The sequence below is a fragment of the Chiloscyllium plagiosum genome, chromosome 28 (genome assembly GCF_004010195.1).
Source record: "Chiloscyllium plagiosum isolate BGI_BamShark_2017 chromosome 28, ASM401019v2, whole genome shotgun sequence".
Classification (NCBI taxonomy): Eukaryota; Metazoa; Chordata; class Chondrichthyes; order Orectolobiformes; family Hemiscylliidae; genus Chiloscyllium; species Chiloscyllium plagiosum.
The window spans coordinates 12,485,116-12,497,756 of NC_057737.1; the positions used below are offsets into that span (position 1 = coordinate 12,485,116).

At 38.0% G+C, this 12,641-nt stretch overlaps 1 protein-coding gene across 1 annotated transcript in view; it reads left to right on the top strand.

The window, feature by feature from the left end:
* The window catches only part of LOC122563820 (spermatogenesis-associated protein 22), a 53,817-nt gene that overhangs the window by 38,528 nt on the left and 2,648 nt on the right, over positions 1-12,641 (top strand). Inside the window, exon 9 of the mRNA XM_043718012.1 lies at positions 3,673-3,770. Coding sequence (XP_043573947.1) covers positions 3,673-3,770 — 98 coding nt within the window. The remainder of the gene's footprint in view (positions 1-3,672; positions 3,771-12,641) is intronic.

A 12,641-nucleotide genomic window follows, 5' to 3' on the forward strand; every position in this document is an offset into this window, starting at 1 on the left:
CTCTGGCCTATCACCCTCACCTTAACCTCCTTCCACCTATCGCATTCCCAACGCCCCTCTCCCAAATCCTTCCTCCCTACCTTTTATCTTAGCCTGTTTGGCACATCTTCCTCATTCCTGAAGAAGGGCTTATGCACGAATCGTCGATTCTCCTGCTCCTTGGATGCTGCCTGACCTGCTGCACTTTTCCAGCAACACATTTTCAGCTAAAAATAACTTTAAACACACAGACAAGAGTAAAGGCAAGCAGAGATCTGTGTGAACCTGCTCAAAAAATACTCTTTACTCATGCTATTTTCATGCTACTTTATATTGTGAGAGAATGCAATTTTGAATCCAATGACAGAATGATAAAAAAGAATAAAATGAACTAGGAAAATAAATTTGTATGTGTGTTATTAAATCTTTTGGATTTTCATGACTAGATTACTCATACTTCATTAGTATTAATTTGGTTTGTTCTCACCAGTAACTTCAGTTTTACCTAATGAAGATAGATGAAAGGAATTAAGTAAAATAGCAATTGTATTATTAACTGTACACTTTAAATTTGTTTGGAATGGAGAAATTATACCCACCGGAGAATTGCTAAATAAAAATGTAATCAGCGAATATCTGCTAAGTGAAATTGCTGTTATTTGACAAATTTGCAGATTGTTATGTTTATAATAAGGGAAAACAAATCAATAAAACTGAAGGTAAAAAAAATTCTGTGATTCTTCACCAAGCTACTTTATATGATACCAAAGATCGTGCAACAATGGCAATTTAGAATCATGAGTGGTAGTCATAGTTCAAAATAAGACTTTTTTGAAAAACATTGCCTTGGGTTAACTCATTTTATTTTTATTGTTTATAATTTTATGAGTGTGAAGACTCTTTAGTTCTTGATGTTCCTGAGTATCTATAATTGTTTTAACAAAGTATACTGCTTTAATTCTGGTTTTAATATGTATTCTCTATATTTTTAATGAGATTGGTGATAGTTAAGTCTCTTTTCATGAAAAACAAAGTTAGTAAGTTTTTAAAGGGTAGTAATTCCTGACTGGAGTTCCTTAATTTAAAGCAGAACCTCTACTTGTGGCTCTCCCTTAACTAGAGAAACCATGTGCTATGTTTCAGAAGATTATGCTTCAATCTCCATAATTTGAGCTGACATTTAAATGCAGTCCTGAAGGAAACCCACATTGTTGAAGTCACTATCTTTTGAATTTGATGTTAGCAGAGACCTTGTCTGCTCTGTCAACTGAAAGTAAAATATTTTATAGCATTATTCGAAGAGATAGGCACTCTGCCAGTATTCTGGACAGCATTTATCCCTTAACTGGCATCAGAAAAGTAGATTAATTCATCTCATTGATGTTTGATAGATCTTGTTATGCACAAAATTGATCATTGAACATGCCTATCTAACATGCCTATGCTTCCAAAGTAATTCATTCGTTGTGAAATGTTTAGGACAACCTGTGAATGTAAATTGTGCTAAATGCATACATATTCTATCTCTGTATTCCATTTGTCTCTTGCTGTGAATTGCTTCTACAGAAGCTGTGGCAAGTAACTGTATTTACTCTAATAAATTGCATTGTAAAATGCCATATTATACCACAATAAAGTGAGGGGGAAGTAGAGAAGAAAATGTGGAGGATATGTAATAGATTTGAAGATGGTAGAAGAATGGGCAGCACTGATAGTGAACTGAGAGAAAGAAGTAAACAGAAATCATAGCAAAGAGAACTGGATCTTTTCTGCCACTAAAGGGCTGCATTTTCCCATTCAAAGCAGGGACTGGGAGGTGGGACCGAACCTGGCTTACATTCCCACCTCTGTTACCAGCCTGGTAGGAAATGGAGGGCTATTTCTAGCTGACACTATGGTGTCAGAGGTGTGCGTTCTGAAGGGCCCAGCAGCATCAAGTACTTCCACTACTAGTGAGCACAAAATAGCACGAATAGATGGGATAGGGGTTTGTTGAATGCATAATGAAGTGATCAGTGGAGAGTTGCATGAGAGAACTCACTAGAGCTTATAAAGGGAAACTCTCTGTGAACCTCATTCAGCTGATTTGAGGTCAAAATCAATGCCACTCACCTCCCTTGATAAGCCATCTGACTACTTTGTTTTTTTTTTCCCCTTTTTCAATCATTAATTGTGTTGTGCTTGCCTGCCTCTGCTTCCATGAAGTAAGTGCATGATCATCCTGAGACTATATTACAATCCCCGTTTAAAGTGCTTCCAAAGGTGAGTGAGTTATCAGTATCTGAATCTTGCTGTTTGAGGGCATAGATTTATTGGATCCAGGACTATCCAGACAGAATCTCTTTATGGTCACCATTGTCCTTTCAGAGGAGGGGTAGCTCAGAAATGCTTTTTCTGTGATTCCATCGGGGTGTGGGGTTGGGTGAGCAGGGCAGATGAGATCATTACCCACAAGTTGAGAACTATTTAGAGTCATAGGAATGTACAGCATGGACACAGACTCTTCGGTCCAACTCGTCCAGGCCGACCACATATCCTAACCTAATCTAGTCCCATTTGCCAGCCCTTGGCCCATATCCCTCTAAACGCTTCCTATTCATATACCCATCCAGATGCCTCTTAAATGCTGTAATTGTACTAGTCTTCACCACTTCCTTTGGCAGCTCATTCTATACACACACCACCCTTTGTGTGAAAAAGTTGTCCCTTAGGTCCCTTTTATATCTTTCTCCTCTCACCCTAAACCTATGCCCTCTACTTCTGGACTCCCCAGGGAACAGATCTTATCTATTTAGCATATCCATGCCCCTCATGATTTTATAAACCTCTATAAGGTCACCCCTCGTCCTCCTACGCTCTAGGGAAAACAGGCCTAGCCTATTCAGCCTCTCCCTATAGCTCGAATCCTCCAATCCTGGCAACATCCTTGTAAATTTTTTCTGAGCCCTTTCAAGTTTCACAGCATTCTTCCGATTCCTTAGGGATTGTTTAGCTCAATTGGTTTCGGAAAGGGAGGAAAGTGGTGGGCGGCTAAAAGAATGATTTCAGTCTCGGGCAGAAAAACATCCATGAGAACTTTATAGATGAGACAGGGAATAGGGTTTGAAGAAGATGGCTTACTACAGGGTAGAGAGCTATGAATTGTTTTTTACATTCCAAGGATGATCAGAGTGTGCAAGTACCTTAGTGCACATCATATTGTTTATTTTACTGCAGATTGATGATTATAAGAGTGTACCATGTAGAGCAATGTTATATCTCTGACAGTGATTTCTGGATTTCATATTTACTTGTTCATATGAGAATTCTAGAAGTTGTTTTTCAATTTCCTGTTATAATGGTGAGCATTGTTAGTTTCGGTGTCGTCTTATCTTAAAACAAAACTGTATCTAAAGCCTAGAATATTGAAATATCTTTGTGTCCAATATTGACTGCTTATAGTTTGAGCATTTTTAAAGTTTTTATGTAATTAATTCATTTCAGCTAGTATAAATTGAATTGATATTTATGTACTTACTTGTTTCTCAATTTGTAAATATAGGCCATTTTATTTGTCCTTTTTTCCAAATGAACATTGTAAATATTTAAATGTGAATAAGCTGTTAATTACTCTCAGAAACAACCAAGCTAATCAGTAAATGCACAGCGTTAATCTTTTCCCTTTTTAAATTTGCACAATCTTTTATCTTACAGCTACCCTGGATTCTGCTGTCAGAGCTGGAGAGCAAAGTGCCAAAAACTTTCTTCTGAGAGACAGGAATGATTCAGTTCCATCTGTGTTCTATGAAATGGTAAATATGGTAGCCCATAATGTTAAGTCCTGTTGAAACACTACCAGTATGGAATTTCTTCATGATCACAAGTCATTTCTAATCCTCTGATACTCCATAAAGTTCTACAAAGTTTCTTCTTAACTCGATAAACCTCGGACTATTGATATATACCAAAGATCTCAAAATGCATATGAAGTAAAGCAAAATGACTGCAGATTGTATGTGAAGTTTGAATGAAACAGTAGAAGCAATGGGATCTGGGAAAACAGATTGATCAATAACTGGATTTTTTTTAAAAAGGAAAACCAAAAAATGATAGCTGTAAAAGAGAGAAATTAAGATGAAAGAGAACATCTTTGAAGTAGGTGACAAAAGGAGGAGGGTGGTAGGAAAGGGATAGCTGAAATAAACCAAAATAAATAGTGCAATCTATCAGATTCAGTGAAGCAGCTTGTGAAAACTTCTCCAAAAGCATCTTCCAAGCCTGTGACCTCAACCACCTGTAAGAACATGGGTGGTAGGTGGATGGGAACACAAAACCATCCACAAGGTCTACTCCAAGTCTCACAACATCCTGACATAAAAATAAATCATTTCTTCCTCATGGGTGCTGGGCCAAATCTGTGGAACTCTCTCCCTAACAGTACTGTAAGTTTGCCTGCAAAATTTCAACAAGATAGCTCACCATCACTTTCTCAAAAGAAATTATGGATACAGAACAAATGCTGGCCTTACCAAACCCCAAAGTCCCAGGAACAACTTAAAAGAAGTAACCAAGGGAAATAAAAGGAAAAAATTAAACATGAGTAGAATGAAAAGGACTAATGTCAGAGACTGCATTATAATCCATTAAATCTGATGATGTTATAAGGGGTCAAAGGCAGAAATCATAGGATCTTATAAAATAAATACCCTGTATCCAACAGTCTCCTAATTGTTTTAATAACAAGATTTAGCTTACTAATGTAACTTATACCTGATTGGTGTCCTGCAAAACAACTGTATTTTGTTTAAGACTAAAACCGCTTTTCATTAAAAGCCATGATTGTGTTTTCCTCTACCACTGACCCAAGTAGGGCTTTAAAACCAGTCAATGTAATGGATAGTGGCAGCAAACTACCTCAGCCACTATATGGTAGTAGTTGGCAGCACAAGCACAGAAATGATCATATACTGTAAGGTCAAGAACAGCTGGATTAAAACATTAAGCCAAATATAAACAGGAGAAGTATAACAAGAAAGAAAAACATTGCTGAGAGGAAACCTAGAGTGAAGTTTACCATGGGGCATTCACAATTATGAAACAAAATTTTCACTTATGTAGTGTCTTTAATGTAGCAAGATGTTTCAAGGTACTTTAAAGGAGTATTATCAGATCAAATGTGACACTGAGCCACATAGGGAGATTAAGACATGTTGGTTAAAGAGGTGTGCTTTAAGAGGTGTCTTTGAAGAGACAGGGTTAAATAATTGGAGAGCTTCAGGCATATCTGACAAAGCATCCATTAGCATCTGAAATCTAACAAGCTCAAACTAAATGTGTGTCTTAAATGAATCAAATGGTAAGTTTGAAGAGGAACATATCCTACGAATGATTTTGAGATGCCGGTGTTGGACTAAGGTGTACAAAGTTAAAAATCTCACAACACCAGGTTATAGTCCAACAAGTATTTGGAAGTACTAGCTTTCGGAGCACTGCTCCTTCATCAGGTGGTTGTGAAGTATAAGATTGTAAGACAGAATTTATAGCAAAAGTTTACAGCTTGATGTAACTGAAATTATATATTAAAAAAGACCTGGATTGTTTAAGTTTCTCATCTTTTAGAATGAACATGTTGGTTTCAGTTCACGTGTAAATCGCAGAACACTCAAAAGTTACATTCTCAAGTGAACTTTAAAATTGGTGTCATGTCGGCCCAGATAATGCATTTAAGGTGTTAGCTGCCCTTAAATGTACCCACAAAAGCAGCTGGGGCTAAATTAAAGATGAATACAAATAATGTAACAGGTTTGACCAAGTACTTTTCCAAGTATTCATAAAAGGTACAAGCAACAAGCTCTGTTTTAAGAAAAAAGCCTCAAATAAAATCAGTAACTTTGTTATAAACAAGCTGGAAGTCCTTGTCAGGCTAATCAAGCTCTGAACAAATAATTCCCCTGGGAAGGATGGTAGAATTCTGAAAGACACTAGGCCTGGGTTCAAGTCCCACCTGCTCCAGAGATATGTAATAACATCTCTGAACAGGTAAATGAGAGAAATAAGTTAAATAAAAATGTTTTAAAATGAGACTATTGAAGAAATTTGTGAAGCTGAGAATCATAATAAAGGAATAATTGTGCATTCGAAAGATATTGAGAGTTTGGGGACAGCTTAATGTGGTGTCTGTACGAAGTAAAAAAAAACAAGACACTTGCAACTAGAACATTAGTCTTCCATTTCTTGTAACATAATAAAATTTGTTATAGGGAGTTGATTTGAAGGCCAGCTTTATGCAAATAATCGAGGAAACATAGGGCTGCATTTTATAAGGGAGTGAACTGCTTGAAGGCTAAATCTAGGTCAGTATGCCGAGAGATATACTGTAGTGCAGGTAGACTAACGTGATTGAAAGTAAGACTTGTCCCTCAGTGAAAGAAGTTCCACCCTTATGATGTCCCGACAGTGCCAGGACTCAGTAGTAGGTGCAGCTGGGAATGCATAAAGGAGAATGAGCAATATCATGTTATCCCAGAATGATAAGTCATGAGATTTTAGGGTGGAATGAGCTCTGAGCCCAGAGAGAGGGAGGAGAGGGATGGGAGGCTGGGATTTGAAAGGCGGGCAAGGTTGATGTGACATCATGTCGGGGAGGGGGTTTGCTTTCTGATGCAGACAGGGAACATCCTGAATTAGGTGTTACTCTGACATTTGAGGCATTGAAAAAAACCTGAAGGATGGTAGTAAATCACATCGTGATGTTAGGAACAATGTCTCAGGGTTCAATACTTAGAACAATTGGTCTCTCACAAATTACCTGAAAGTAAAAACACACTGAAAAGTAGTTCAATTTGCACGTGTTACCAAAATAAGAGGACATTAGAATCAGAAGAGACAATTTAGAAACTGTGGGAGGAGTTGCAAAATTGATGTAGATGGTCAGAATAATGAAAATGAATGACAACAAATATAAAGTGTTATACATGAGAAGAAAAAAATAAATAATATACCATGTAGAATGATGTTGAGATTGCTAAAAATGACTAACTTCATCTATTCTTATGACATTCAGTTACATTGTTAGGATGTGATTGCATACGGAGTGCAGAGATGCTGTAATTTTTTAATTGGACCACAGGGTGGTGCATCATACTGAAGAAAAAGAAAGTGCTGTTATCCTGCATGCTATATATGAAGATGTTGGATCTTTTAATAAAAGTCCATCTCCTGCAGTTTGCATTGTATGAATTAATGTTAGTTCTGCAAAATGTGTCTGCAGTTCTAGTTGATCAATTTTAGTAACTTTTTAGTGGCAAATCTTCTGTTCAATAAGGCAGAGAATAAAGATGAAAGTCACAAATTATTCCTGTTTAGTCTATTTTAAAACCAAATATTCTTGTTCGACATATGCCAAATTTAGTATAGTGCTCTTGCAGTAAGGTTCCAGTGGATGAGATTCCCAACTTAATGCAACAGTACAGAATTATAAGTGCTGTTTGTGTAACCATAACAAAATTTGGGGCCTTTAACAGGCATTAACTACTGTTACTTTTTATCATTCTACAATGCGGTGCTTCCCAAACAATTTCCCTTAGTAAACTCCATTTCAAAGTTTGAAAATTGGCGCAACCCCTCAGTTAGATACGTGAGAGTGGGGTCTGTTTGAAGAGGCAGCAACTGTTCTAATTTCACAACCAGCCAAGGCTATCACTGAGCTCATCACCCACTCAGGATTTAAATCCCCATTTTGGGAAGCCCCACTATAGAAGGAATGAGCAAACAATGGAATCAGATACTTGGGCATATTACCAGTTACTTATTTTGTATACTTTGACTGAATAGGCCAGATTTTCCAAGGAGAGAGAGTAACAGTCAGATTGTCTCTCTGCTTATACCTTTGTACATTAAGAAAGAGTTCTGAATTTCTGGCAGGAATTTCTAATCACAACTCCTCAGAAGTGCAGAATATACCTCAAATCTAGCAAGTCCTTCACAATCAAGGATAATTGGGAAGTCAAGCTACGCCCCTTTTATGTGGCTGTAGTTGTATTCTGAGATTTATCGTCCTGTAGCACAGACAACCACTTTGATAACTCTTATGGAATAATAAGTATGTCAGGTAAGTGTGAGGTTAAGGTTCCAGGTGAGCTCGGTGTCAGGATGCCAGGGAAATAGGGTCTGGGTGATTAGGGTGCCATGTGGGAAGGGTACCAGGTAGGTGATGGTGTTTATGGTTGTTCAGATGTATGGGGGATGATTGGGTTGAGCAGAGTTGGGGGTGGTGTCATGTTTGGCAAGAAGGCGAATGTCTTCCTCCACTCTACAATGTAAGTGCAGCCATCTTGCTTCTGGTATCTCACAGTCTGTCTGTTACTGCATCCACCTTCCACCAAAGTTCATACTCTCCCAGTCTCATTATTGCCTGTAACATATTGGCCATCACTGACCCCAAACTCTGACAATACTAATCTTGCATGACTCTGTGCTGCCTGCTAACATCCTCAGGATATCTCCCACCCTGCACCAATGGTAATATTAGCACCTCCCACTTTTGTCTTCTGTATGACCTGCTAGCTCTGATTACCTTGTCGTATTTTCTCAATATCTAGCTTGTTTAGTAAGTTAATAAGGTGATGGGAAGCTGAATGTTAATGAGACAAGTTGTGTCATTAACAAAATATTTAACCAGCAGTTCCCATCAGATTGCATCTCCAATGCGACTTATGAAAAGCATAAAAGATACTGAAAGTTGTTCTGACTTCAAGATGTGCCTTAGTAAATTTGTTGCCTAATTCTTCCACATATCTAGTCATAACCATGTTGTTCAAACCCCAATAAGATTTTGCCCAGTGTGAATGTGAGGCAGTAGAGAAAAATGCTGGCATTTAGTCTGGTAGTGCAGAAAATATCACTAACCTTCTTGCAGCAGTGCTGAGTATTCCACCAGATGGTTGAGACCATACTGACCTGGGTAGCAATCTTGAACCACATTGGTAAGCTCTGGTGTTTTTGCATCTTCTACTGGTCCTGTGGTGAGAGGATGAACCACTTCTGCATCACCTTGTCCACCGGGGCCTTCAGCCTGTAAAGTGGGCCACCAGTCTCCCCAAACTTGCCATGTTCAGGGCAAATATGATGAATGATGCAAGGCAATTTCAGACTGATAGAACTTGACTGGGTGCTCAATGACCTTTTAAATATGGTGTGGGCACCTAGAATTTCTGGATGGCCAACAGTGGCAAGTACCTCTGCCTACAGAAAGTAGGAAAATCAGGCTGGCATTAGAAAGCAGGATGCCCTAAAAGCATGGTACGTAGTTGGTGAGATGAATTTGGGTGATTGGACAAGAAAACTTGCTATGCCTTCCAGAGAAACCCTCCATGAAACTTGAAAAAGATGACACCCAATTCCTGGTACATAGCGGATGAATTTACAACTGATAAAAAATGTCAACAAGTTTTGCATGTGAAATGAGATGAAAATCATCCCCAAAGTAATCTGCTGAACAAACTTACCCATGCTCTTTAAACTCAAGTTCAAAAAAATAATTCTGTTATCTCGCAGTCCATTCACTTTTATGCTTCAGTCGACTATTTGCCCAATCGGTGTAAAATCATTGCAGTTGATTCTATGGGCCTATGTTATATACTACATTTTCTCATGACAATTTATTTTTAAAAAAATCACTAGTTTAGCCCAACTTCTTCACAGCTGTGACAGTTTCTGAAAAAGTGACCTGTTATTATTTACAATTCAGTATCAATCTCAGACCAGTAAGGCATAAAATGAGGTATAGTTTTGAAACAGCATATTATTTTCTTATATGGTTCAAACATTCTGTGCTGGCAATGCATACAATATAGGTTTATTGTTCTCCAAGAAATATCTAATTGAATGTTGCTCAGCAAAATTTATCTAAGATTAATTTTCATCTGACACATTCGTTGGGTTAAAGGGAAGGAAGAGAACAGTAAAATAATGATTGAATATTGGTGATGTTAGGTGGTAGAAAGTTAATATGCTCAATGTAATACTTTTGTGTGGCACTTTAATGGAGACATTTGTCTAGTGCCCACATTAAAATAGAATACCCATAACTATCATGAGCATGTAAAGTGTTTGCCAAGTAATATCACTGACAACATAAAACCTCAGCAATATGTTAAGAAAATTGCACATTTCCTGTCCACAAATCTTACTTCCATTTATTTTGGTTGTATTTTACTATCAGAGCTTAGTATTGTAAATTATCATGCCAATATTTCCCTCGCAATTTTGATACATCACTGATCACAATGCAGTTGTGGTCTCTGACTGAAAAAATTCTGTGTATTCTATGGGAAAGGTTGTATTTGATGCTATTGTATTATCACTGTGCTGAACATTAAAGTCAAATCTAAAATTGAGATTGGAGATGCAGTAAACAGGTCAGTAGCTGCCTGATCAAAACATGAAACCATATTAGCTCTGACCTCACTAACCTACAGAGGGTGGGTTTAGGATGATTGTGTTGTGTATGAAAAAGTATGTGTATTTTAAAAGTAAAACTTTTGCAAGCTAATACCTTTTGTCTTGTGCCAAATTGAGTAGTGTGGCTTCTAGGAAATTAACATCTTCCTGTATTTATGGCTTTAAGTTTAACAGCATTGATGATTATTGAGAATTTTTCTTCTCTCTGCGTGTCAACTCAGTATTGCCAATTCTGTTGTAACTTTATATGTAAATAATCTTCTGTAGAAACAGTAAGTCAAATCTGGCACCTTTGATACTGATGCTGTTCCAGATTTTGGATATTTCTGAATTTAGGTTGGGTAGTTCAGGCCATGGGCTGTTTGGGTCAGGTCAAGTAGTATCAAAGGTCACTTTGGAACACAGCATGGAATGAAGCACTAAGTGGCAAAGTTGGCAACTAGTCTGGAGCCACACTGCACCAATGCAGTGCCTAACCAATTTTCCAAGTAATTTTTAAAAGTTTAGCTCAATTAAACTTATTTAATTGAGGGTGGCACGGTAGCTCAGTGGTTAGCACTGCTGCCTCACAGCACCAGGGACCCGGGTTCAATTCCAGCCTTGGGCAACTCTCTGTGTGAAGTTTGCACATTCTCCCCGTGTCTGCATGGGTTTCCTCTGGGTGCTCTGGTTTCCTCCCACAATCCAAAGATGTGCAGGTTAGACCCGGCTAAATTACCCATAGTGTTCAGGGATGTGTAGGTTGGTTGCATTAGTCAGGGGTAAATATAGGATAGGGGAATGTGTCTGGGTGGGTTATTCTTTGGAGGGTTGGTGTGGACTTGTTGGGCCGAAGGGCCTGTTTCCACACTGTAGGAATTCTAATTCTAAAAATTCTAAAATTAATGTATGAAAGATTACATAAATAGCCAGTTTTTGAAAATTGCTGGTTTTCAGGTAGCCAGTCTTCACATGCTCTATCTCTGCAGTTCTATGGAAGTCCACAAATTTTAGGATAAAGAGGAGTTCTAAAACAGACGAGAAATTACTACTTTCAAAGGGTTGTGAATATGTGAGATTTACTACCCCAGAATTCTGTGAATGCCAGGTCATTGAGTAAATTTAAAAGGAAGTAAACAGATTTTAAATTAATAATGGGTTAAAGAGTTATGGGGAAGGACAGGAAGTGGAATTGAAGCCAAGAAGAGATCAGCCATTATCATGTTGAATGGTGGAGCAGGCCTGAGGGGCTGAATGGCCCACTCCAGTTTCCAGTTCTTACATTCTTTATGTCATGTTCTTATGTACATTGAAATAACAGCAATCAGATAAATTGTATAACCCCATCACATTCTCTCAACTATTTATTTTTCTGCCATTCACCCAATAATGATCAAGTATGGAAGAAAAAGGCAAAGTCACAAGTAACCAATGTTCGTTGGAAACAAAAAAATGTTTTTGCAGAATGTTTTTCATAATCATGTGATCTATTTGCTATGCTACCCTGCAGCGCGCACTGTTTTTTTTTGAGATCTGCTCTTGAGGGGCACTTTTTGATTGTTAGGGGCTACTTTTTCCTTCTCTCTCACTCCTATATTAGGTGATGCAGTCAGGTAGTGCATTGTCTTCTGTATTTGTATTAAGATACAGAATGGACATGCAGAGAGAAGAAATATTCTCAATAATCATCAATGCTGTTAAACTTAAAGCCATACAGGAAGATGTTAATTTCTTAGAAGCCACACTACTCAATTTGGCACAAGACAAAAAGCATTAGCTAGCAAAAGTTTTATTTTTAAAATACACATACTTTTTCATACACAACACAATCATCCTAAATCCACCCTCTGTAGGTTAGTGCGGTCAGAGCTAATATGGTCTCATGTTTTGATCAGGCAGCTACTGACCTGTTTACTGCATCTCCAATCTCAACTTTAGATTTCACTTTCATATTCAGCACAGTGATAATACAATAGCACCAAATACAACCTTTCCCATAGAATAATTCCTGAACATACTTATATATTCAAAGTTTGTGCGAAGATTTGTAGCTCGGGTGCTCGTTGTTGTGGTTCTGTTCGCCGAGCTGGAAGTTTTTGTTGCAAACGTTTCGTCCCCTGGCTAGGCGACATCATCAGTGCTTGGGAGCCTCCTGCGAAGCGCTTCTTTGATGTTTCCTCCGGAGAATGCACACTCAGGAACAATGGACTGACAGAAGAGACACAACAAACAGTGAGACAAAC